Source organism: Rosa rugosa, chromosome 7, assembly GCF_958449725.1.
Source record: "Rosa rugosa chromosome 7, drRosRugo1.1, whole genome shotgun sequence".
Classification (NCBI taxonomy): domain Eukaryota; kingdom Viridiplantae; phylum Streptophyta; class Magnoliopsida; order Rosales; family Rosaceae; genus Rosa; species Rosa rugosa.
This window is the reverse complement of record NC_084826.1, coordinates 5,958,344-5,980,776: the sequence shown is the minus strand read 5'-3', so window position 1 is coordinate 5,980,776 and position 22,433 is coordinate 5,958,344. Positions and strand designations below refer to the sequence as shown.

Genomic DNA, 22,433 nt, shown 5'->3' with positions numbered 1-22,433 from the left:
ATTTGTATATCAATGTCATCTTCGTTTTAAGTTGTCCCAAGTGGATGTCATAAGTGATTTTCTTAATGGTTTCTTACAAGAGGAGGTGTATGTAGAACAACCTCAGCGATTCAAAGATCCCTGCAATCCTGATCATGTGTACAGACTTAAGAAAACTTCGTATGGATTGAAACATACTCCTAGGGTATGATATGAGCATTTGTGCACTCATTTGTGGAGCAAAGAATATGTTAGAGGAGCTGTAGACAAAACCAGCTTGTTTGTGAAAAGGGATAAGAATCATGTGATTGATGGAAAATATAGAAAATGATCGTTGTGATTAGTGTCGTTAGACTGTTGATCACAATGGTATGGTGTCTTTGATCTAGACACAACAAGGGAAATACAAATCTCTGAATGAATGACAATGGAAGGGATTGAGGTTTCTTTTATAGACCTTAACCATTGTGCCTCTTGAGTGAAGAGATGTGACTATTGATTATTTATACCTCTTCACTATAATTATAATTATTAGCATATATAATTATAATTATCAGCACACATGTACCCATTCAGTTCCATATAATTGTACATTTTCAAGATATGTGAATTTCCTTATTCAAGTGCGTCTTGATGCACCAATGTTATGGTACATCTCCTCACACATAGCATACTCATTGTGAAGCCATTTAATCACATGATCATATTCCAACATCTCCCACTTGATCATGATGATTCAAGTTTCTAATGGTTGCCAGGTTCTGGATATTTTTACTGAGTGTTACTTATTTAATTAATTGCAATCACTGCTCTTAACTATTCATCCTAATTTATTTGGATATCCATTCTGAGTATCATATATCTGATTACTCTGGACTTTCCAACCGTCAGATAATGATTTCCTTTACCACGTGCGCAGGCTTTTGAATCATTTTCCATCTGACCACAACTTATCTCATTTAATAAGTTGGCACCATTCTCATATATTAGGACTTTTAATCATCCACACCTAATATTAATGGTGACTTAATAATCCGCACTAACTCGAATATTATACAAATTCATTCTCGTTGCCTCAAAGTGGATTTTACAAACAAGAAGATTTGTTATAATTTTGTTTCGTAGTTAATGCCTCTATCTTATTTCCGACCAATTTTAGTCATATAGAATTGTATCAATTGTCATTTTTAGGCGTCCTTAAAACACTACAATGATACTTACCAGCATGCTTAATCACATCTAGATGATTTTAAACCTATTTTACAAACATGCTCTCTGAATTTTTCTAGAGTTAATCCTTTGGTCATAGGATCAGCCACCATCTGTTCAGAGGGTAGTAGTCGACTTTTACTTCACCTCTTTCCACTATATCTTGTAATACTTTACGTCAATGTGTTTTTCTTTGGAACTATTTGCTCCACTTTTAATCAGGAAGATGGCGGACTTATTATCACAAAACACATCAACAGCCTTTTTAGCTATACATATATTCATATAATCTATAAAACGTTTGGCCCATACTGCAGTACTTACCAATGTGCTACAAGAAATATATTCTGCCTCCATGGTTGACTTTGCAACACATCCATGTTTCTTACTTAACCAAGAAACAGCAGTTCCACAAAATAAAATGATGTTACCGCTTGTGGACTTTCTGTCATTCAAGTCTCCAACGAAATCTGCATCACTATAGCAAATCAAATATAAATAACTTATTCCAAAACAAAGTTCATACCTTGAGTGCCTTTCAGATATATCATAATCCTTTAAACCTCTTGTCAATGTTCTTTGTCAGGATTAGATTGATATTTGCTTACTAATCCTACAGCATGACAAATGTCTGGTCCAGTACTTGTCATTGCATACATCAAGCTAGCCATGGCTTGAGCATATAGAACATTTTTCATGTATTTTATTTCTTCTTCTTGTGTAGGACATATCTTTTTTGTAAGAATTGTTCCCTTACTAATGGGCGTACTAACTGAGTTGCATTCTATCATATTGAATCTTTTAAAGATCTTATCCAGATAGTTCTCTTGGTCCAAGTATAGTATTTTGGAGTTTCTATCCCTAGTAATCTTTATTCCCAAGACATAGGAAGCTTCTCTCATATCTTTCATCTCAAACTTGGAATCTAGATATGATTTTGTTTTAGTAATCATGTCCATGCAATTTCCAGCAAGCAAGATATCATCTACATAAAGAGACAAGAGACAAAACTTGTCTTGACACTTCCAAGTATATACACAGTGATCTAGTCTGTTCATTTGATAACCTATCTCAAGGATAGCTTGGTGAAACTTTAAATACCATTGTCTAGATGATTGTTTAAGTCCATGCAATGATTTCTTTAACTTATAGACTTTGTTTTCAAGTTCTTTCACATGAAATCCTTCTGGTTGAACCATATAGATGTCTTCCTTGAAATCTCCATTAAGAAAAGCTGTTTTGACATCTAGTTGGTGGAGTTCTAAATTCATTCTTACAATAATTGCCATGAGTATTCTAATGGATTGAGACTTTGCAACCGAAGAATATGTATCAACAAAGTCTATACCTGATTTTTGTGTATAACCTTTAGCCACTAAACGGGCTTTGTATCTATCTAAGGTACCATCAGCTTTAAACTTTTTCCGAAGTACCCATTTACAACCAATGGGTTTCCTTCCAACAGGCAAGTCAACTAGTTCCCAAACTTTTTTTTTCTTGATGGAATCTATTTCCTCTTCCATGGCTTCTTGCCATTGTTGTGAATCAAATCCATCCATTGATTCTTTAAATTTTTTGGGTCTCCCACTAATTCATCTAACTCTTCAAGATTGAAAACATAATGATCCTTCAATCTTTTAGATGGTTCCCTTTTTCTTTTTTTTCTCCCACTGTTTTGAACATTGTTATCAGGATCAAAGGACATCATATCAATCATATTTTGATCATCATCATTCATATCTATATCCATGTCATTGTCATGATCATCAATATCTATATCTCCCACTTGATCATGAATAATGTCATGATTACCAAGTTGGTCATAATCAAAGTCATCCTGGTTTGCTTCCAAGTCAAACTCTTGAATTGGAGTAACACATCAGTGGTTTCTATAAAAGCAGCATCTCTGCTTTCTATCAATCCTTTATCTTGGTGATAAAAGCGATATCCCATACTATTTTCGGGATATCCAATGAATTTACATTCCAAAGTCTTAGAATTTAAATTATCTCTAAGTGGTTTTGAAATCAAAACATGTACCTTGCAACCCCAGACTTTTAAGTTTGGCAAGTCTGGTTTTCGTTCATGCCATAATTTGTATGGTGTTAATGGTTTAGCCTTAGTATTTACTTTATTTAGTAAATATGAAGCAGTGGACAACGCTTCTCCCCAAAAATGAAAAGGCAAGTCTGCATGGGACATCATTGATCTTGTCATCTCCATTAGGGTTCTATTTCTTCTTTCTACGATGCCATTTTGTTGTGGTGTATACGGCATAGTATAATTGTGTCTTATGCCATGTTCTTTGCAGAATTCATCAAAGGCTTCATATTCACCACCTCTATCACTATTAAGGAACTTTATGGGTCTCGCTAATTGAGTTTCTACTTCTTTCTTAAATTACTTGAATTTTTCCAAGGCATCCGATCTATTTTTCAAGAAGTAGACATACCCATAACGAGAATAATCATTGATGAATGTAACAAAGTATTTCATTCCTCTATGAGTCTTCGTTCTCATAGGCCCACATAAATCCGAATGTATAACATTAAGTAAATCAGAAGATTGTCAATGTTTAGAAAATGATTTTCTAGACATTTTTCCTTTGATACATGATTCACATGTTTCAAAATCATTCAAATTTACTTGAGCTAACATTCCAATTTTTCTCGTTCTGAGTAATTTATTTTTATTTATGTATCTTAATCTCAAATGCCACAATAAAGTTGTATCTGAAGTAGAGACAAAAATACACTCGGAAGAAATACTTTTATTACTAATAATAACTGTATACATATCATCGATTCTAGTACCCTTGAGTACTATTCGACCCTCTTTACCAATAGTGACCACACCATTTTTGAATCTCACTTCAAAATCTTTCTTTTCAAGCATAGCAACAGAAATGAGATCTCTTCTAATGGTGGGTGCGTACAAGACATTTTTTGAGAATCACATTTGTGCCATTACACGGAAGCTTGCAATCTCCTTCTCCAAGAACATCTATGTATGTATTGTTTCCCATGAATAAACGATGCTCTCCTTGTGCTTTTTTGTTGATGTTGTTGAAAAATGATTTGTTCTTGCAAACATGTCTTGTAGCTCCAGAGTCAACACACCATTGTTCTTCACAATCCGCTATGAGTGCTGCAAAGACTGTTAGAATTAATTCCTTAGGCGCTTGTCATTGGTCTTTTGATGTTTGAGACATTTCGATCTAATGTGAACAATTTCTCCACAGAAATAACTGCCTTTGAACTTGTGATTCTTCTTGTTGCTAGTCTTGTAGAGACTATGATTGTTTCTTTTATGCCTTTGTGACTCCTCAGCTATTAGGAGGTTACCTCTACCATTTTTCTTTTTTCTCTTGTTCATTCTCACTTCTTCAACAACCAACATAGCAGGTAAATTGTTCATGGATAACTCTTTTTGGCCATAGGTCAAGGAAGTCACCACATGATCCCATGATTTGGGAAGACTGTTAAGAAGTGTAGAAACTTGCATTTGATCAGGAATAGGAGAACCAACATTGGATATGTCATTTGCTAATACCTCCATTTTGGTAATATGATCCATCATTTTCGTTCATACGAGTGCCGTTATATTTCTCAAGCAACAATTGAATGTATGTTTGAGATTTAGCTCCGTACTTTTCATCTAATACATTCATGATTTCTTTGGCAGTCATATATCCTTCATAGAGAGGAATCAAATCATTTTCCATATGGTTAAGAATTGTAGCAATAGCTAAAGCATTATCTTCTTTTCATTTAGTATAATTTCGAGATGCTGTTAAGGCTTTTCGGTTTTAACGTATATAACGTTTTCTCATGGGTAAGTAGATAAGTGATTCTTCTTTTCCATATGCGATGGTTGACATTGTTGAGCCTCTTTATCTTCATATTCTCCAATTTGGACGTATTGACCAAGATAAACTAAGTCTGGAGATTAATGAGTAAATAATGATAACTTATCAGTCTTTCTTTGTTGTACATTAGGTCTCTATCTCCTTCTTATTGTTGCTGTGAATTGTGTTTGTTTGAATTGTAATGTCTATTGGTCACAATCAATTTATTTAATTTCCCTTATATCACAACACTACTCTGATACGACTGATGGAAAATATAGAAAATGATCGTTATGATTAGTGTCGTTAGACTATTGATCACAATGGTATGGTGTCTTTGATCTAGACACAACAAGGGAAATACAAATCTCTGAATGAATGACAATGGAAGGGATTGAGGTTTCTTTTATAGACCTCAACCATTGTGCCTCTTGAGTGAAGAGATGTAACTATTGATTATTTATAGCTCTTCACTATAATTATAATTATTAGCATACATAATTATAATTATCAGCATACATTTTCATTATAATTATCAGCACACATGTACCCCTTCAATTCCATATAATTGTACCCTTTCAAGATACGTGAATTTCCTTGTTCAAGTGCGTCTTGATGCACCAATGTTATGGTACATCTACTCACACATAGCATACTCATTGTGAAGCCATTTAATCACATGATCATATTCCAACAGTGATGATTGCTCATGTGTATATAGAGGATATCGTTTTTAGATCCACATATGAAACGTTTGTGAACTAATTCACTTGTATGATGAAAAGTGAGTTTGAAATGAGCATGTGTGTGAGCTGAATTTTTCCCTTGGACTTCAAGTTCGACAACTAAAAGATGGTATGTTTCTCTCACAAACCAAATATGCTGAAGATTTGGTTAAGAATTTAGATTGCAATATGCTAGTGTTATCTCTAATCCCATGAGTACTAGTGCCAAGCTTAGTGAAGACCTTACTGGTAAGACAGTTGATCAAACACTCTATAGAAGCAAGATTGAGAGTCTCTTGTATCTTACTGCAAGTAGACCTGACATATCCTATATAGTGTGGGAATGTGTGCTCGTTTTTAGGCAAATTCAAAAGAGTCTCATCTAGAAACTGTTTCTGGTGAGAATACAGGAACTAAATATGAAGCGTGATGGAAGGAGAGAGTGACACAAACATGTATAGTAGTTTACCTTGCCCATGAGATTCCACTAAAAGTGAGGCAAAGTAGCCTTTGTAGTGATACAAGTGTGGGGATCATGGATCCCATCCTTTCTAAGAAGGGGAGGACTTCCTTTTATAGCTAAAGGAAGTCTCCTTCTACTTTACGTTTCTGATGTGGGACATAATACACATATTTGCTTCTCTTGAAGCCTTTTGGAGAGCATGAGAGGGTGGCCTCCCGGCAGGATATAGTCCGACCTCCACCATGGAGAGGTAGCTCGGGTGTTGGTCTTCCAAATACATGTTGTAGGCGGGGCTAGCCATGTCACTGGGATCATCTACGAGGTTGTTGCTTATGTTTGGCTGTAACGTCCCAAACTGCACCTCACCAGCTTGTTTTAAACTCATCCTCTCGTCATGCTCTACCCGTTTGTGTAATTAGTTTTTGAAGTGGATTAAGTTTTGATGATTTGAGTTTCTGGATTCCTCTCGGCTTCGACGCCGTCACCGACGCCGGCGACTTCCCCCGGCCTTTCTGGGCTTCGTTTCTTGCTCGGCTGCACCTACAGGCCAACAACCAAGAAGCTGGTTGAGTTTCTAGCGTGAAGATCATCAGTTCGTCACCAATCCAGTCTCGGCAGTGAGTTCTGGGAATTGAGTTTGGGTTGATTTCTGGTTTTCGAAGGTTTAAGTTTTGATGATTTGAGTTTCTAGATTCCTCTAGGCTTCGACATCGTCACCGACGCTGACGACTTCCCCCGGCCTTTCTGGGCTTCGTTTCTTGCTCGGCTGCACCTATAGGCCAACAACCAAGAAGTACATAATGCTCGCAGATCGTGAAGTGGTCACCACTATGGAAGGGTATAATTTGAAGCTGCAGCAACAAGACGCACTGATGTTCTTGTTTCACATCAATGTGGAACCACAAATAAGGCAATGTGTCCTTCAGCAGCAGTTGAATGACCCGGAGTTGCAAGGAATCTTTCAACAAGTGATGTTAAATCAAACGCCTGCAGAATGGAAAGTTCATTCTGACGGTAGTTTGAGGTACAAGGATAAGCTCGTTGTGCTGAAGGATGAGAATCTGTGAAAGCAGGTCTTGGATGAAGCTCATCGTACTCGCTTCACCATTCATCCAGGCAGTACAAAAATGTACAAGGATGAAGGATCTGAAAATGACGTATTAGTGGAAGGGAATGAAGAGCGATGTTGCAAAGTATGTCGGCCAATGTGCGGTTTGTCAGATGGTGAAAGCAGAACATCAAAAGCCATCAGGGTTAATGAAACCTCTCGAAATTCCTGTATGGAAATGGGATTGCATTACGATGGATTTCATCACCGATTTACCTCGGTATTCGCACGGGCATAACGGTATTTGGGTTATAGTTGATAGGCTTACGAAATCTGCTCACTTCTTGCCTGTAAAGATTAACTCGCCGATTGACTATTTTGCCCAACTATATATGGATTGGATTGTAAGATTACATGGAATTTCAACAAGCATTGTCTCGGATCGAGATCCTTGATTTACGTCACGACTTTGGACCAAGTTTACAAAAATGCCAAGTATGGCAGTGTTATGAGGGGAGTAAAGAGACTTTTACTTACCCAGCCTTGTCGATATAATCAAACTTAGTCGAGTTAGAGTTCCTGTGGAGCAGCGAGGACGAAAGCTCACCCCTACAACAGTATGGATGCAGGTACTGTGCACTGATGACTGGACAATAGCGGACGGAGTTGGGTGTGCAGAACAAGTTCGGTAAGCTATTGTTTAGAGTTTGTTCTGAATCCCTTCCTTTGAACTCCATATTTTGAAATTTGTTGATATTTCGCTTCGTGTCTAATTCGATAGGAGATGCGAGAGAGAACCAGAGTTCTCTGACCCAAACTGCAACCTGCGACCCAATCACGTGACCAGACCGGAAATCACTCCTCCGGCCACCTCTCCGCGGCGGACCACCGGCAATAGCCTCGTCTCACAGTCGCCTACGTCCCTGCGGTCTCTGATAGTACATGCATCGACTGTGAACGGAGAATCGACGACTGGAAGCTCCGGGACTTCTCTGGCGATTTCCGCTAGTTCCGGCGACTTCTTTTCCGAGAGTTTACAAATTTGGTGTTGAAAAATCATTTGAAGTTTCCTAGAGCTTAAATTCCTTCCCTTGGAAAATTTCCAAAGCGAAGTTTTGGCATTATTTTCGTTGCTTATTCATAAAAGTCAAGTTCAACGTGGACTGTAGCAAGGAAGGATCTTCTCTACACTAATTGAAGATTGGCAACCGAAGGTCAAGGAAGAGATGTGCGAAGAACGAAAGGCGGAAAGCTTGCGTCATCACCATCAGGAACGCGACTTGCGACTTCAGCCACTTGGCTGGACATGGTTTGAATGACGTGTGACCTGGAGAGTGTTTTGACGTCAAGTACGTTATGAGTGTTGTTCATGGTTGCTTAACCATCAGCTCCTCTAATTTTGGCGATGCTTTCGAGATCGACGTTGTGCTATATGTGGAAGTGTGTGAATCTTCAGTCTTCAAGAGGTAGGGGCTCACATTGGCGGTATGTACAGAAACTGTTGAACATGAAAACGTAAGAAACGATGAAGTTAATTGCGTGAAGTTCTTGACCTTTGAAAATAAAAATTAATTATACATGATTTTCAACTATAAATGTAGCTTAAGGACATCATCATGATTTGAAAGACTTTGAAATTGAGAGCTTGTATAGTCTTTTTCAATCATGTCAGTCGATTAAGATGTTCATATCCAAAACAACTATCTACATTTTCAAAATATTAACTCTTTGCAGAGGTGTTAAGAAATAGAGAGTATTGAGTACACCGACTTGCACTTGCACCAACAACAAGGTTCTAAAAAACGTTAAGCGCTAGTCGGGCGGTGGCCTGGGGACTAACTCATAGGGGCCTAGGCGGTTTTTATTTTTTTAATCTTTTAAATTATTTTGATGACATAAAATTAATACTAATATTAGAAGTCCTACAATTAATTGAAAGTAAACAAAATAAGGACAATAAAAATGTTTATGAATTAAACTAGGGCTGCCACTTGGTTTGGTAATTACCAAACCGACCGAATATTAACCGATGTTTTAAGTTTGGTAAACCGACTTTTTGGTAACCGAGACTGATAAAACCGAAATCGAAAATTACCGAAAAAGTTGGTTTGGTTTTGGTAAATACCGAATCTACCGATTATCTAAATATTAGTTTTATATACTATGGTTTTCAATACACATACATGTATATTAAGAAATAAACATAAATTTTTTCATAATAGTATGACCATTACTACATATACTACATTAATAGTACATGTATTTTAAGTAACCTAGTCAAAGATGGTTAAATAACCTAGTTTTATTGAAAATGACTCAAACTTGATGTCATATATACAAAAGAAAGCTATAATTAGGAGATGAGTACAAAGTTTACGACTGTAAAATTGAAGAACCTAGTATTGTTCGTTCTAATTTTAATTACAAAGAATTACTTGTTTTAAAGTTGGTAATACCGAAAACCGAAATACTGAATTTGGTAGTTATAATTAAAAACCGAAAATTTTGGTTGGTAATTGGTAACTCAATTTTGAAACCGAAAGCTTTGGTTTTGAAGTTGGTAATACCTATAACCGATTCGAACCGACCGAGTGACAGCCCTAAATTAAACCATCATACTTATTATTAGCAATCTCAAGTGTGAGAATAAAAGAAAAAAACCAAACCGTGCCTATTTGTTGAGGTGGAAAACATGCTTAACATGTTAATCCAAAGAAATTAAAGCCCAAAACAAAACAAGCAGCAATTATTCCATAAGTTATACAACCCTAAAATACCTCTTTGTAGGAACAAATCCTTGCCATCACTCATTCACTCCCCACATCCAATGGCTCAGAATCCCCCACTACTTGTGCTTATCAATTATCATTGTCGTCTTCTTCACTTCAGTGTCCCCCTCCCTCTCTTCTCTTTCTCTCCTCAGCAAATAAAAGAAAAAAAATGGCTGCATCCATTTTGATTATCCAAGTTCTTCCATGCTCTAAATATGATCCTCATAAAATCAGTTCTTTCCAAATTTCTTGTGACCCAAAAATTTGGGTGACAATCCCATTTGGGTTCTTCTGCTTTTTCAGTTGAAAGTTTGAAAACCAACTTAAAGCTTCAATCTTTCTGTATGGCGTGGTTTGGTTTGCACTAAATTAGTTTAAAGAGGAGGGAGAAAGGGATAGATTTGAGGAGGAGAGAGACATAGTGATGTTGGGACTACAGATTAATGGACGACGTGAGGAGAGACTAGAGAGAGAATCGAGTCGTTGTGCCGTCGAGGAGAGAGAAACCGCAAGAGAGAGGAGAACAGATGCATCCGAGCAGTCCGTCCAGCGCCCAGCCCAACGCTCAGGCCGCCTAGCGCCCGTCGAAACGCAACCCGATCTCCCCTGTCACCTAGCCCAAAATCGAGACAGTCACTCAGCGCCTAGCGCCTAGGCAGGCGCCCAAACCGATTTTTAGAACCATGACCAACAAGCATGGAGGGTTGGATAACATTAAGTACATCTTTTGACCTTTAAAAACAATGTTACCTATAAATATCAACGACTGAGATCTGCTGGTTCACTTGCACCGCTGGTGTATAGAAGAATTTTCCGTTAAGAAAAATAGCAGGAGTAACATTTTTCCGTCTCTTTTACAAACATTCAAATATAAGAAAATAGCACCGTACAAATGAAACACCTCTCATTTTCAATTTTACTTTGCATAGAAGAATTTTCCATTAAGAAAAATGACAGGACTAACATTTTTTCGTCTCTTGACAAACATTAAAATATACAAAAATAACACGTACAAATGAAACACCTCTCATTTTCAACTTTACTTGTTACGAGAGAAGAAGTCACTCAAATTTCAAGATCAATACAACTCATCATATCTACCATTATTGAAGTCATCTCCAACGTCACATTTTTATTGATGACGTTCAATCTGCCATTATTGAAGTCATCTGCAACGTCACATTGAAAGGTCTCCAAATTAAGTCTAAATTTCAATTCCACTTGTCGCCATTTTTCCTATTTTTGCTTAAACACAATAAAAGGGTTTCTTTTCTTTTATCACAAAGAGGACAATAATTTTGTACTAAAGCTAATTTAAAGAAGTTAAATGAATGTAACCGCAAAATGAAATGCACAAAATTGAAAATTCTACTCCATTAAGCTCAACAAATACAAGAGTGCTCAACAAAATAGTAATAAAAAAAGTTACTAAAAAAGAAATAAAAAAACATAATTATATTAACAGATAAAAACGACCCACATGTCACAAGATCAACGGTCACATTATCTCTATCACCCCCCTCTCTCTCTCTCTCTCACTACATGACCTTCCACGACTCCAAAGTGGGAAAGCTCGAATAAGAGTCAAAGCCTAATCCCCCGCCAGAGACGCCACCGCCACCGCCACCCTCAGCCACCTCCACCGTCGCCCCATAACGCATTGGTCCCATCTGTCCACCTCCTCCCGTTGCCGATGCGGGCCCCACAACTTGCTGCTGGTACTGCTGCCTCTGCTGCTGCTGCTGCTGCTGCTGCTGTTGATGGTGGTCGAACAACAACGCCGACGTGTCGAGCGTCGGCAAGCACCCGCCGCCCGGTAAGCGATTGCCGCCGGGTCTCTGCGGCTCGGGCTTGACAATCGTCGGCACCGAAGAGAACTGCTGTCCGTTAAACCTCACCCCCGTCACCTGCTGCACCATCTGCCGGAAGTTCGCCGGGTCCGCCGTGATGAACGTCGTCTGCGTCCGCTTCGACGCGCGCGACTTCCGTTTCGCCACCTTGCCCCCCGAAACGGGAACCGCGTTCCTCTGCCGCAGCTTCGGCGCCGCGACCGACTCCGGATCCGACCCCGAAACCCCGGAAACAGTCGGCGTAGCCGTCGTCTCCGCCTGAAACGTATCGAAAAACGGCAAGAAGTCGGAATCCGCAGATTCCGAGCTCCTGTTGTCCGCCAGCGACTTCTGCAGCGCCATCGTCAGCGCCTTAGTGTCCCTCGCAAACGCCTCCGAGATCCACGAGTCCGCAAACGTCGTCGCCGGCCTGTACGCCCACGGCTCCATCGCTGCTAGGTTATCCGACGCCGCCATAAATAAATAAAAAACCGAAATGATATCCTCCAAGTTCAGATCAAATCAAAAAGAGTAAAGAAAGAATGGGAGTTGTAGATTTAAATAAAGAGGGGTGATGGATGGGGTCCTCTGGGAGTAGTCTTGGGGAGGAAGACAATGGTATATATAGAGATACGGGACGGTGGACAGAGGGAGCAAGAAAACGCGTTGTTCTGGGGGACACGCGTCACCCTTCCGTACGCATTCCACGTCAACAACGAAAGCGGAGGGCACGTTAATACTTCAAAATTAGTGAGGGGTTGACTGGTCAGTGGTGGTTCACTGCCGGGAAGCGTCACAGACTGTGAGAGTAGAGTAGTGTAACCCATTTGCTTCTAGAGACGGGGGGGTCACTGGTCTCGGCGGTCAAGCCGCGTCATGGTGATGCAATTAACGCGTAATAAATCTCGGTTTCACACTTACTTATTACTTTTTTAAGTATCCGTTTCACACTCATTTATCTAGTTTATTATTGTTTTAAAGGTTGAACGGGTCGCTGTCGGATAAGACACGTAAGACGAGAGACGTAGAGCAACTGACTCAAGACTTGACAAACACGCAAAAAGACAAACGAAGATGCGTTGCTTTTCTTTCTTTTTTGGGTAAAAGTAAACCAAATTCATAAAAAAAAAGGGGGGCACAAGGGAACAAAAGGGTTACAGATCAGAGCACACTAGAGGTGACTAGGGTTTTAGAGGAAGCGGGAGAGGAAGTCTTTGATCTGATCAATGTAGGGATGACGAGTGGGGATGATGTGGCCGGAGTCGTGTTCGATGACCGTGGAGCAACCGCCGTCGAATAAGGAGGCGAGTTCTCGGCTTTCTTGCGTGGCGATCTGTCGGTCTTTGCCGTGATCCTTGCCGAATATGTGGAGGGAAGGGCAATGGCATTTCTTGATCATTCTCTCCTCATGGAACTCTTGCTTTAGTAACTTGATGCCGAAGCCAGAGCACAAAATCACAAACCTAAACTGCATTTCCGCGGTTTTTGATGGTGTAGTTTGCGTTGGTTGGGCAAAAGCTACAGCAGCTGCCATTGCTGCTCCCTGTGAAAATCCCAGCACCCCGTCAAATGGGCCCTCCTGTGCAAACACGGTTTTGATATACGCTAATGATTCTTCGAACCCTGCAGTTTGCTGCTGGTACTGCAGGGGATCAAATGGACCATCTACCATTTCCCAGTTACCACTTTCAGTCTTTTCTTGGAAATCAGGTGCTACAAGCCATGCGTATTTTTTCTTGCAGTGCTCCGAGGGTGGTGGAGGAGGACCTTGTTGTGTTGCACAATTGTGAGGCAACTCTCTTAGAGCCGAGGGTGGTGGTTGGTATATGAATGCCAGTTCATGAGGTGCATCCACAAACACGAGCTCAGCAATGCTTTTGAGTTTCTTGGCCAATGAGGCAGTTCTTCCTTTGAAACTCGAGGCATTCTGACGAAACCCATGTAAGCACAAGATTCTCAATTTTCTTGGAGGTCCAGTAGCTGTGTCATACCAGTTATTACAACATCAGGAACACTGAAAATAGGGGGAAATGCCAATGCATATAAAAACATGTACTTAGTAAAAATTAGTATTTGCAGATTAGTAGTTGCTAAGTTGTGGGCCTGTGGCCAATGTTGGCACAGAACAAGGCAAACAGGGACTATTACAAGCAAAAAGTTAAAACTCGAAAGTACCTAAATCCATACATGAGTATACACTACAATGCTGATTCTTGTGAATATACATGACTATGCACACAGGCACACAATATGTTAATATCCAAATGCAAGATGTGTTGATACTTGTGAGAACACACGGTTGTTCAAAGTGATTCAGATTACGGACCTTACCCTGTCTGCAAGGCACCTGACATGAGAGCTTAGTATCTGAAGAGACAGTTTCAACTGATGGTAGTGAACTGATTCCGCCATTTTCAATAGAAGACAACCCAACACCCTTGTGATGATTCTGGCAAAGCTCACAAACATATACAGAGCCCTTCCTCTGCTGACACAAATTGAAAACTTCAGGGATCAGGCAAAATTAAAACATATATATCTAGAGAAAGTGCCACCCAAGAACAATATATTGCTGAGAGACTGATAGAAGGATCATTTCGGGAATTATTGTCTTACAACACAAAGCATAGTTTTATGATGAACACCAATATGTTATAGAACCCTGAAGGATAGTGTAAATTTACTGGGACGCATGAAATGGCTCACTGAAAATAACTATATGGTCTTTAAAAGTACTAGATCCCTCAATCTGTAATGACAAAAGTAAGTAACAAGAGCATACCTGGCAACTATCACAAACTAAGACTAGCATTCTGCAGTAAGTGCAACGAAGGCGTGACGAATAGTCATCAAACGAGGTGCCACAGAGAAGACAAGCACCCAGAATATTTGCTTCTGAACTCCCAACTGAAATCCTACAGCACAATGAAAGAAGTATTTCAAACCTTTTCATTTTGAATACCATATCACCCTGACTGATTATCATGTCGTTATGCTTATCATACAAGCTCTGTACAAATACAATTAAGTATTATGATTTGGAATGATCTGGAGATATTATATTCTAGTTTTCTTTCTTTTCTTTATTTTTATTATTTTTCCATTAATGCATACAACGACATGCCCATCTGAACTTCAAAAGCTAAACTTCCTGTCTATGAGTGACCAAATGGCCAGAAACTAATGGTACTGTATACAACTATATGCATTTATGCCTGCCCTTTTGTTTTCTTATAATCTAAACTGAGGCGAAGAGAGAGGATATGAGTACGTGAGTAATGATAAAAGCTGCATCAAAAGCCTAAAGAATCATACCGGTGATCAAAAACAAAGTTCTTCCCTCTGAAAAAACCACCATCTGGAAACTGTTCCAAATAACGCTGTATTCCACCATATAACTGCAAACAAATTCACAAAGCAAGAGAGGCTATTAGCATCATCATCAGGAAGTACAAATCTTATTGTCTAAGAAAACAAAATGCTACTGTGTCACAAGAGCACACCTGAAACACGTTCTCAAACCCAGCACCTTTTGACCTAATATAGGCTGATGCCATTTCACACCTGATTCCTCCAGTGCAATACCTGGTAATGGAAACCAAAATATCAAGTAAGTAACACATAAACTTTCATGGAGATAGTTCTGTCCACTGCGTGCTGACTGAGTACACAACGAAAAAGGATGACTATTTTTTCTATGAGAACTAACAGCATAACATGAAACTAAACCCCTTAAAGGTTTATATAAGCACTTACATAAGAACTGATTTTCCTTGCAATTGATCAGAGTTATCATCTATCCATGAGGGAAGATCACTGTACTGCCTAATGCCCGGGTCCAAAGTTTCCACATTTGGGGGGTGGAACTTCCCAATTCTTGTTTCATATAGATTTCTTGCATCCAATAGAACAAGTTCTCTATTGTGTTCTTTGCTCTCTTTGTCTAATTGCCCTGGAAAACATACACCAAGATACCATTACATCTATATAGCTTTCCATCTTTTTTGTACAACAAAGTTTCCGAACAATCAGAAGAACAGCCAATGAATAAGTGAAATAAAAAACAAACCACAAGTTATACCAAGCAATGAGACATTCAGACCGAAAGTCACTCACCAGCTTTCTGTAAGACGGAATGAAACTCAGCTGCGGAAAGATGCTTTCCAGCATGTGAAATCTCCGGCGATTTTATCAGAGGATTACAGCTGAGAGTAACCAATTCCTGAGTCCAACACATGTACTTATCAGAAACAGTAAGAAGTATAGTGCCACTAACTATAAATCAAAATCTCTCTCCAATGTTCCAACTGGTTATTACTAGAAGAATAGAACCCTTGTCTTATCACACAATGCACACACTCCAAATTAGAGCCAAGTGCTTCAATAAATCAAAAACCGAAAAGCTAGCAATCACCTTGACAATGCGGATTGAGAGAGAAGTGAACCCACATTCCTCAGCAACCTTATCATTCGACGGTCGGCCACAAGCTGCAAGCTTGAAGTCAGTCCCTTCAAACAAACTATTCGACTCAACCGCAGCAATGTGCTTGTTCAATGCACGTAACTTCCCACCAACCTAAAACCAATCCAAAATCAATTACAACAAAAATTTCCAGCCTTTTCGAGCAATTGGGAAAAACCCAGTTTAATAAATGGAGAAAAGTTGTAATCTTTAGAAAACGTACGGTGACGTTGACGCCGAGAGGAGAGAGACGAACGCGGCCGAGGAGTGAGAGGGAGCTGCAGTTGGAGTCGTAGAAGTGGAAGAGGTCGTCGAGGTCTGGAATTTGGGTGTACTTGTAATATAGAAGAACCCCATATTGGTCGTCATCTTCTTGTTCTTCTTTGCTATTAATATTGGGATCCATTGTTGAAGGCTCTGCTTCAGATTGGAGTTCCAAACACGAAAGAAGAAGATTCTGAGGTTTTGGTTTTAGCCCTAAAAAGCAAATTTGCAAATTAACCCCGCCAAAATATCCATATTAGCAAACGGGGTTTTAAATTTTAATCATTTTTCAAGAAACAGTACATTTTGGTTGGTGGTTTTGGACTTCTGGTAAAGAAAAGAAGTCATGATTCTGTACGGTCGAGTGGTCAACTACAAAATTGACTACTTTTGAAGGCCGAAAAATGGAAGGTTGAATGTGAACCGAGTCAAGGAGGGGAAGGTTCAATGTGAACTGCACATTTCTGGCAAACGGCCACTACTGCCATGAATCGACACAGATTATAGATGTTGTCCGATATGACTAGTTGGTTTGTTTTCTTTTCAGTAAGTCAAGACAAGCAGATGAAAAGAGAGAACAAAACCATATTTATAATGTATGCAGAAGCTGAAACTCAGCAAAAAAAAAAAAGTGAGCATCTTAGCACTAATTTGAAATAAACACAAGAGTCACAGTTTTTTCCTACTAGAAGTCTAGAAGTATGGAAATGCAAAATATAATGGAAAACACCCCGGTTGCAGCTTTAGCTTTTCTATCAAATTCCATAGACAAGCCTGTCTGCCAAACCAAAATCCCTGGCCCTTGGCAGTAAGGGGAATCAAAATGAGGTTGAAAATTCATCGAAACAAGGTAATGAAACCTATGCTGCCAGAAAACAGAATCCTAAACCGCTATCTATCCAAATTTGAACCCACCAGGGGGAGCGGTGGGCTGGTTTCCCCCAAAAGTAAAACCATGTTGATTTGCATCCCCATTCTGCTGGAGGTTCTGTTCATCTTCTTCCTCAGCCCAATATCTCTCCAAGATCTTCACAGCCTTCTCATAAATCTCATTGTTATCGTGCGTCTGCAGATTCTCAATCTTCTCCAATCCATCAAATTCATCAATCATTTGAGCATAAAGATTGACCCCATTATTGGCTCCCATTTCTTTGTCAGCCTCCCCCACCTTCAGAATGTTCTCAAGACCTTCAAGGCACACTGTTACTATCCTTGGATCTGGGCAGATTAGCAGATCACAGAGCGGTTTAATACAACCTTGAGTCACCAGGAATCTGCAAAAACAAATCAATCATCCATGTAAATACTAGCCTTCGTATAATGTATTTATATCCCAAATTAGACTATGATACTATCAGATAATGAACTAGATGAAAGTAAATGGTAAATATGGATACAAAAGGAAATAAATGAGAGTATTGATTGTCATGCGCATTGTAAAAATATGTATAGGAAGGCCTAGTCAGTGTCAATAGTTAGACTGGCAACAACCTATTGCTTTCAAATTTCAACAATAAGACTGAGATTTTGTTAATCACACCTAATGACAAGTTTTATGACAATATCTCATATGGAAAATAGTTACACAGGGAGAATGATAATAATATACTTGAGATGCATATATACGCCATTTATTATCCAGCTGAAAACAGTTGTATAACCCCACTGTTTGATAGGTTCCAAAACATTGTGGGCGTCATTCTATGTTAGAGTTGGTATAAATGGAAAATAGAATTGGGTTGTATAGCATTTTCAACATGAGTATGTATACATGTGCATGTGATGGAACAGGGAAATGAAAGTAAAAAGAGCTTATCCAGTGTAAAGGTAAAGCATACTGAATCTGTTCATGAGATCCTCCAGAAGTTGCATTTGAGATGGCCCATGCAGCTTCCTTTTTTATGTCGAATTCTGCATGTTGGAGAAGTTGTACGAGTGGGAGAATGATTTGGGCATCAATCACAGCCTGTTAAATAGAATTTGTAGAAGACAAACGTAAGGAGTAATTAATCCACTCAGAAGTCCAGCAAGAGAATCACGAAAACTCAACCAGCAAAAGGTAATAATCCACCATTCACAGAAACTATACAGAAATTCAACAGAAAAGTATGCATGTTCTTCACATACTAATAATAGCCTTTAAGAGACAATATCACCAGAAACAAAAAGAAAAAGAAAGTTTAAACTAAATAAATAATAATGATAATAGTAAAAGCAGTCTCCTGTAGTAGTCAAGTGGGAATACAGCATTTAAATACACAAAGCGAAATGCAATCTAAGGAAATTTTTACCTGTATTTGAGCTTTGTTCCCAGCTGTAATATTTGAAATTGTCCAACAAGCTTCTTTCTTGATGCTTTTTTTGTGAGTTTGATTGAGAAGTTGATGCAGGCAAGGCAGTACTCCATTTTCAATAACAAACTGAAACATTTATAAAGGTCAGTTTGTTGCTAACTTGATATATAACAAAGAAAAATCAAACCATCATTAAAGCAAAAACATTCATATCCTGTCCTATATGAAGAGCATATTTCAGATGATAGTATGTTAAGAACTAAAGTGGATAGATAGAACATAATTAATACCTGAGTCTGGGAGTCATCGCCTGTAACAATATTTCCCACTGTCCGAAGGGCAGGTATAAGAACCGTAGCTGATGGATGGCTGGCAGAAACAAATGTAATCAATAGGAAATGCACAAGGTGAATATGCTAAACAACTATGCCAAAATAATACGAAATCACTATAGGTGCTGTTAGAACAACTACATCTTCTCCTAAACTTCAGCCATCTGATTCTCCTATATTAACTACATAGGCTGTTATGATTCTTATGTAACAGTTTAGATCATAACAGCCTATGTAGTTAATATAGGAGAATCAGATGGCTGAAGTTTAGGAGAAGATGTAGTTGTTCTAACAGGTGCACATATTGGTTTAGAAACTTACAGCAGAAGCTCCACAAGTCGTTGACAGACGCCTGCTTCAATCACAGCCTGAATTTTGTCATTTGGGCCATCTGAGAGATATGATAGGGCCCAGCAAGCATCAGTCAAGACCTCTTCATCATTCAAGTAAATGAGTTGTTGAAGAACTGGTAAAGCGGCCTTCACCTGAAGTAAAAAAAAATGCAAACAGGCAAGCAAAAAAAGACACTTATTACTGTCAAAATGAGAGGAAAGTACATCAACTGACATTCAACATAAAGTACTACTGCATCTGCAAGTTTTAACCATAAAAAAAAAATTAAAAATATCTACAATGTGTACCAACCTGATCAAACGGTGTGGGCGGCTTGCCACGACAGAAGTTAGATAAAGTCCATGTAGCATTCCTCAGCATGGATAACTTTGATTTTTCATTTAACTGGGCTAGCAATGGCATTAGTGCACCCTGTGAGAGAACAAGATCCCTGCAACTTGGTGAGTCACCAGCTACATTACCTAGAGCCCATACTGCCTGTTCAAGAGACAAGAAAATTAAGAATTTAACCCAATTACCAATCCAACCAAACAAACAAGAAATTTCCCAAAGTGATAGGAAGAAATAAGTTGTATAACCAGTGAAAATAGGAACATAAAGAAGCATATACTGACAAAATATGCTTAATACTGTGCTATCATGTTAATGAAAGTTGTAAAAGGGAATCAGAACCTGCTCTCTGACATCATCACTGCCAGAGCTTAGAAGCTGCACAAACAGGGGAACTGCACCATGTTCAATAACAACTCGAGTATGCTCAGATGTTCCAGATGCAACATTGGTCAAAGCCCATGCAGCTTCAAACTGCACACAAAATTGGAGGTCAACCTCAGTTTTCGTACACCTTAGAAGAATAGTTTGATTTAACAAGAAACTACACAAAATAATTCATACTTGTAGTTGAGGCATATCCTGCCTTGCAAGGAACTCCACAAATCGAGGGACTGCACCGGCTTTTATGACCTCATCAATTGGAGGGCTGCGTTCTACACAATATGTAAATACGAAAAAAATTTCAACAACATGAGATGAAAAGTGCCACAGAAGAGGAATGCGAACAAATTCAAGAGGTGGAGCTAGTCTCATACCAATTGACAATAGCTTTCTAAACTGAGTAGTTGCTTCCAATTGCAAAGCAGGATCATTAGACCATACTCCTTGCACCATTGCAGGTATACTTTCCAACTGTTAAACAACCCAAACATCAATTAAAGACCAAGACAATCTAATATCAGACGAGATAACAAGAAGAGGATATATAGAATTACATTGATACACATTCTCTGTTGCGTTCCTAAACAACTAAACTGCTCACAAATTAGAGCCAACATAATAAGCAATACATTGAATTAAACCAAGCTAATAAACCTAAACCAACTAAGACTATAAGGACACCTTTCCCGACAATAACTACTTCTGGACTAAGCCCATTCTATTTGGAAAAATTAGAGCCTCTCGCATTCGTACTAAGGAGGGTGGGACCAATGAAAATCTTCTTCCAATTATGAACTACATTCATTCAGATCACAATCACAGCACAATTTCAAGTAAACATATCATGCATCATTCAGCATTACCCAAATTAAATCAATTTCGAAACTAAATTTCACTCCTTTCACTTCCCCCAATCAAAACCCAGTCACAAAAAAAATCAAATCCCACAACCAAATTCCAACAACCCACAATCAAACAATCCCAAAATCCCTAAACCCCCAAATCACAAATCAACAAGACTAAGAGCAAGAAATCAAAAGATACCCTTTTCTCGACGAGGACAGGATTGGGAGAGCCATCGAGCAATTGCTGCTGCGATAGAGCCAAGCCCTCTCTCCTCTTCTTGAGCAAACTGTCCTCGCGCTTGTTCTTTCTGATCTCGACCAAGTTGTCCTCCCTCCTCCGCCGCGCGTCGTCGGCGTCCACCCCCGACTTGTACGATTTCTTCCGCACCTCGGTTCGTGTGCTCGGCCGCAGAGACATTGCTCCTCTCTCTCTCGTTCTTCGCTTCGCTTTTGGGTCTCTATTGAAATAGTGCCCACCAGGTGTTCGATCAAATTTCTCAGAGAAAAAGAGAGAGAAGAGAAAGAGGGATTCAGATTTCAGGGCTCTCGTGCCAATATAAAAGGCGGGTTTGGGTTTTGCTTATTTTTTGCTTTTTGGGTCGTGTGTATATTCGTATATATCCAAAATCTACGACGTCGAATACACTCAATAATTACACTAATTGTATATAGTTTTTATGGAAGGGGAAATTACGATGCAAACCCCCGGTTGCGACTTTGTGATTGGGCAATTATTGGAGAATAATGAATTATGAACCAACATGAATGTTTAAAATTGGAAAGAATGTGGGCTTCTTTTATTCCCCCATTAGTTTAATCTGAGGTTATGTGAATCTAGAACAAGATTGGAAATGAGCTGATTTGGAAAGAGATAATGTGTCTATGAAATAATCAAAAGAATTGGATTTTGAACTCTGATTTCAGGTTAGCTTTAATTCAGCTCAATTTTAAATTTTGAAATGTTGTTTTATCTTACAGGTTTTTCATTGTTCGAACCGACCTAGGATGATCCTTTATCCATCACAATTATGATTAACGAACCATCATCGTACATATTTCATAACTGAAATCATCCATTTTACAAATCTTCTTTTGCAAATAAAAAATATAAGTTTGAATCAACCAAGGTTCGAGCCTTGAATCTCATATTTGCTTCTTTTTCCTTTTAAAAAAATATAAAAATTTTACATTGTCAAAAAATATATATATAAAAATTTAATATATTTAGCAATTGCCTCATCATTCGTATTGAATAATACTTGTGAATGACTGAACAATTTTAAATATTATTGAATTT

At 38.7% G+C, this 22,433-nt stretch overlaps 3 protein-coding genes across 4 annotated transcripts; all 3 read right to left on the bottom strand.

Annotated features, from left to right (window-relative positions):
* Positions 1-11,392: 11,392 nt before the first annotated feature.
* On the bottom strand, positions 11,393-12,483 carry LOC133722395 (calmodulin-binding protein 25-like). Its single transcript, XM_062149291.1, has one exon. The coding sequence runs from the start codon at positions 12,346-12,348 to the stop codon at positions 11,581-11,583; it is 768 nt and encodes a 255-aa protein (XP_062005275.1). The 5' UTR covers positions 12,349-12,483; the 3' UTR covers positions 11,393-11,580.
* A 451-nt stretch (positions 12,484-12,934) lies between these two features.
* On the bottom strand, positions 12,935-17,070 carry LOC133722393 (rhodanese-like domain-containing protein 6). 2 transcript variants are annotated; one of them, XM_062149288.1, is made up of 9 exons: positions 16,557-17,070; positions 16,286-16,447; positions 15,988-16,093; positions 15,628-15,823; positions 15,375-15,456; positions 15,187-15,269; positions 14,654-14,786; positions 14,203-14,359; positions 12,935-13,851 (listed from the first exon to the last, which is right to left on the bottom strand). In XM_062149288.1, exons 1-9 carry the CDS (start codon positions 16,737-16,739, stop codon positions 13,061-13,063), a joined length of 1,893 nt encoding a protein of 630 aa, XP_062005272.1. In that variant the 5' UTR covers positions 16,740-17,070; the 3' UTR covers positions 12,935-13,060. The 2 variants fall into 2 exon arrangements, with proteins under 2 accessions (XP_062005272.1, XP_062005273.1); XM_062149289.1 differs by having other exon boundaries at positions 14,203-14,356.
* A 149-nt stretch (positions 17,071-17,219) lies between these two features.
* On the bottom strand, positions 17,220-21,716 carry LOC133722394 (importin subunit alpha-4). The gene is made up of 10 exons (XM_062149290.1): positions 21,336-21,716; positions 20,666-20,762; positions 20,472-20,563; positions 20,250-20,381; positions 19,869-20,054; positions 19,545-19,708; positions 19,182-19,260; positions 18,889-19,017; positions 18,436-18,563; positions 17,220-17,871 (listed from the first exon to the last, which is right to left on the bottom strand). Exons 1-10 carry the CDS (start codon positions 21,552-21,554, stop codon positions 17,493-17,495), a joined length of 1,605 nt encoding a protein of 534 aa, XP_062005274.1. The 5' UTR covers positions 21,555-21,716; the 3' UTR covers positions 17,220-17,492.
* Between the last annotated feature and the right edge of the window lie 717 nt (positions 21,717-22,433).

What these genes read in the sequence shown, in the direction of transcription:
- LOC133722395 (XM_062149291.1), bottom strand. Translation starts at nt 12,348, where the DNA reads ATGGCGGCGTCGGATAACCTAGCAGCGATGGAGCCGTGGGCGTACAGG.
- LOC133722393 (XM_062149288.1), bottom strand. Translation starts at nt 16,739, where the DNA reads ATGGATCCCAATATTAATAGCAAAGAAGAACAAGAAGATGACGACCAA. An exon ending in TCTCAATCCGCATTGTCAAG is followed by an intron (nt 16,094 to 16,285) that starts GTGATTGCTAGC and finishes TGTTGGACTCAG; the next exon opens with GAATTGGTTACTCTCAGCTG. An exon ending in TAGTTTGTGATAGTTGCCAG is followed by an intron (nt 14,360 to 14,653) that starts GTATGCTCTTGT and finishes AATTTGTGTCAG; the next exon opens with CAGAGGAAGGGCTCTGTATA.
- LOC133722394 (XM_062149290.1), bottom strand. Translation starts at nt 21,554, where the DNA reads ATGTCTCTGCGGCCGAGCACACGAACCGAGGTGCGGAAGAAATCGTAC. An exon ending in TAGAAAGCTATTGTCAATTG is followed by an intron (nt 20,564 to 20,665) that starts GTATGAGACTAG and finishes CATATTGTGTAG; the next exon opens with AACGCAGCCCTCCAATTGAT. An exon ending in GCGATGACTCCCAGACTCAG is followed by an intron (nt 19,018 to 19,181) that starts GTATTAATTATG and finishes TAAATGTTTCAG; the next exon opens with TTTGTTATTGAAAATGGAGT.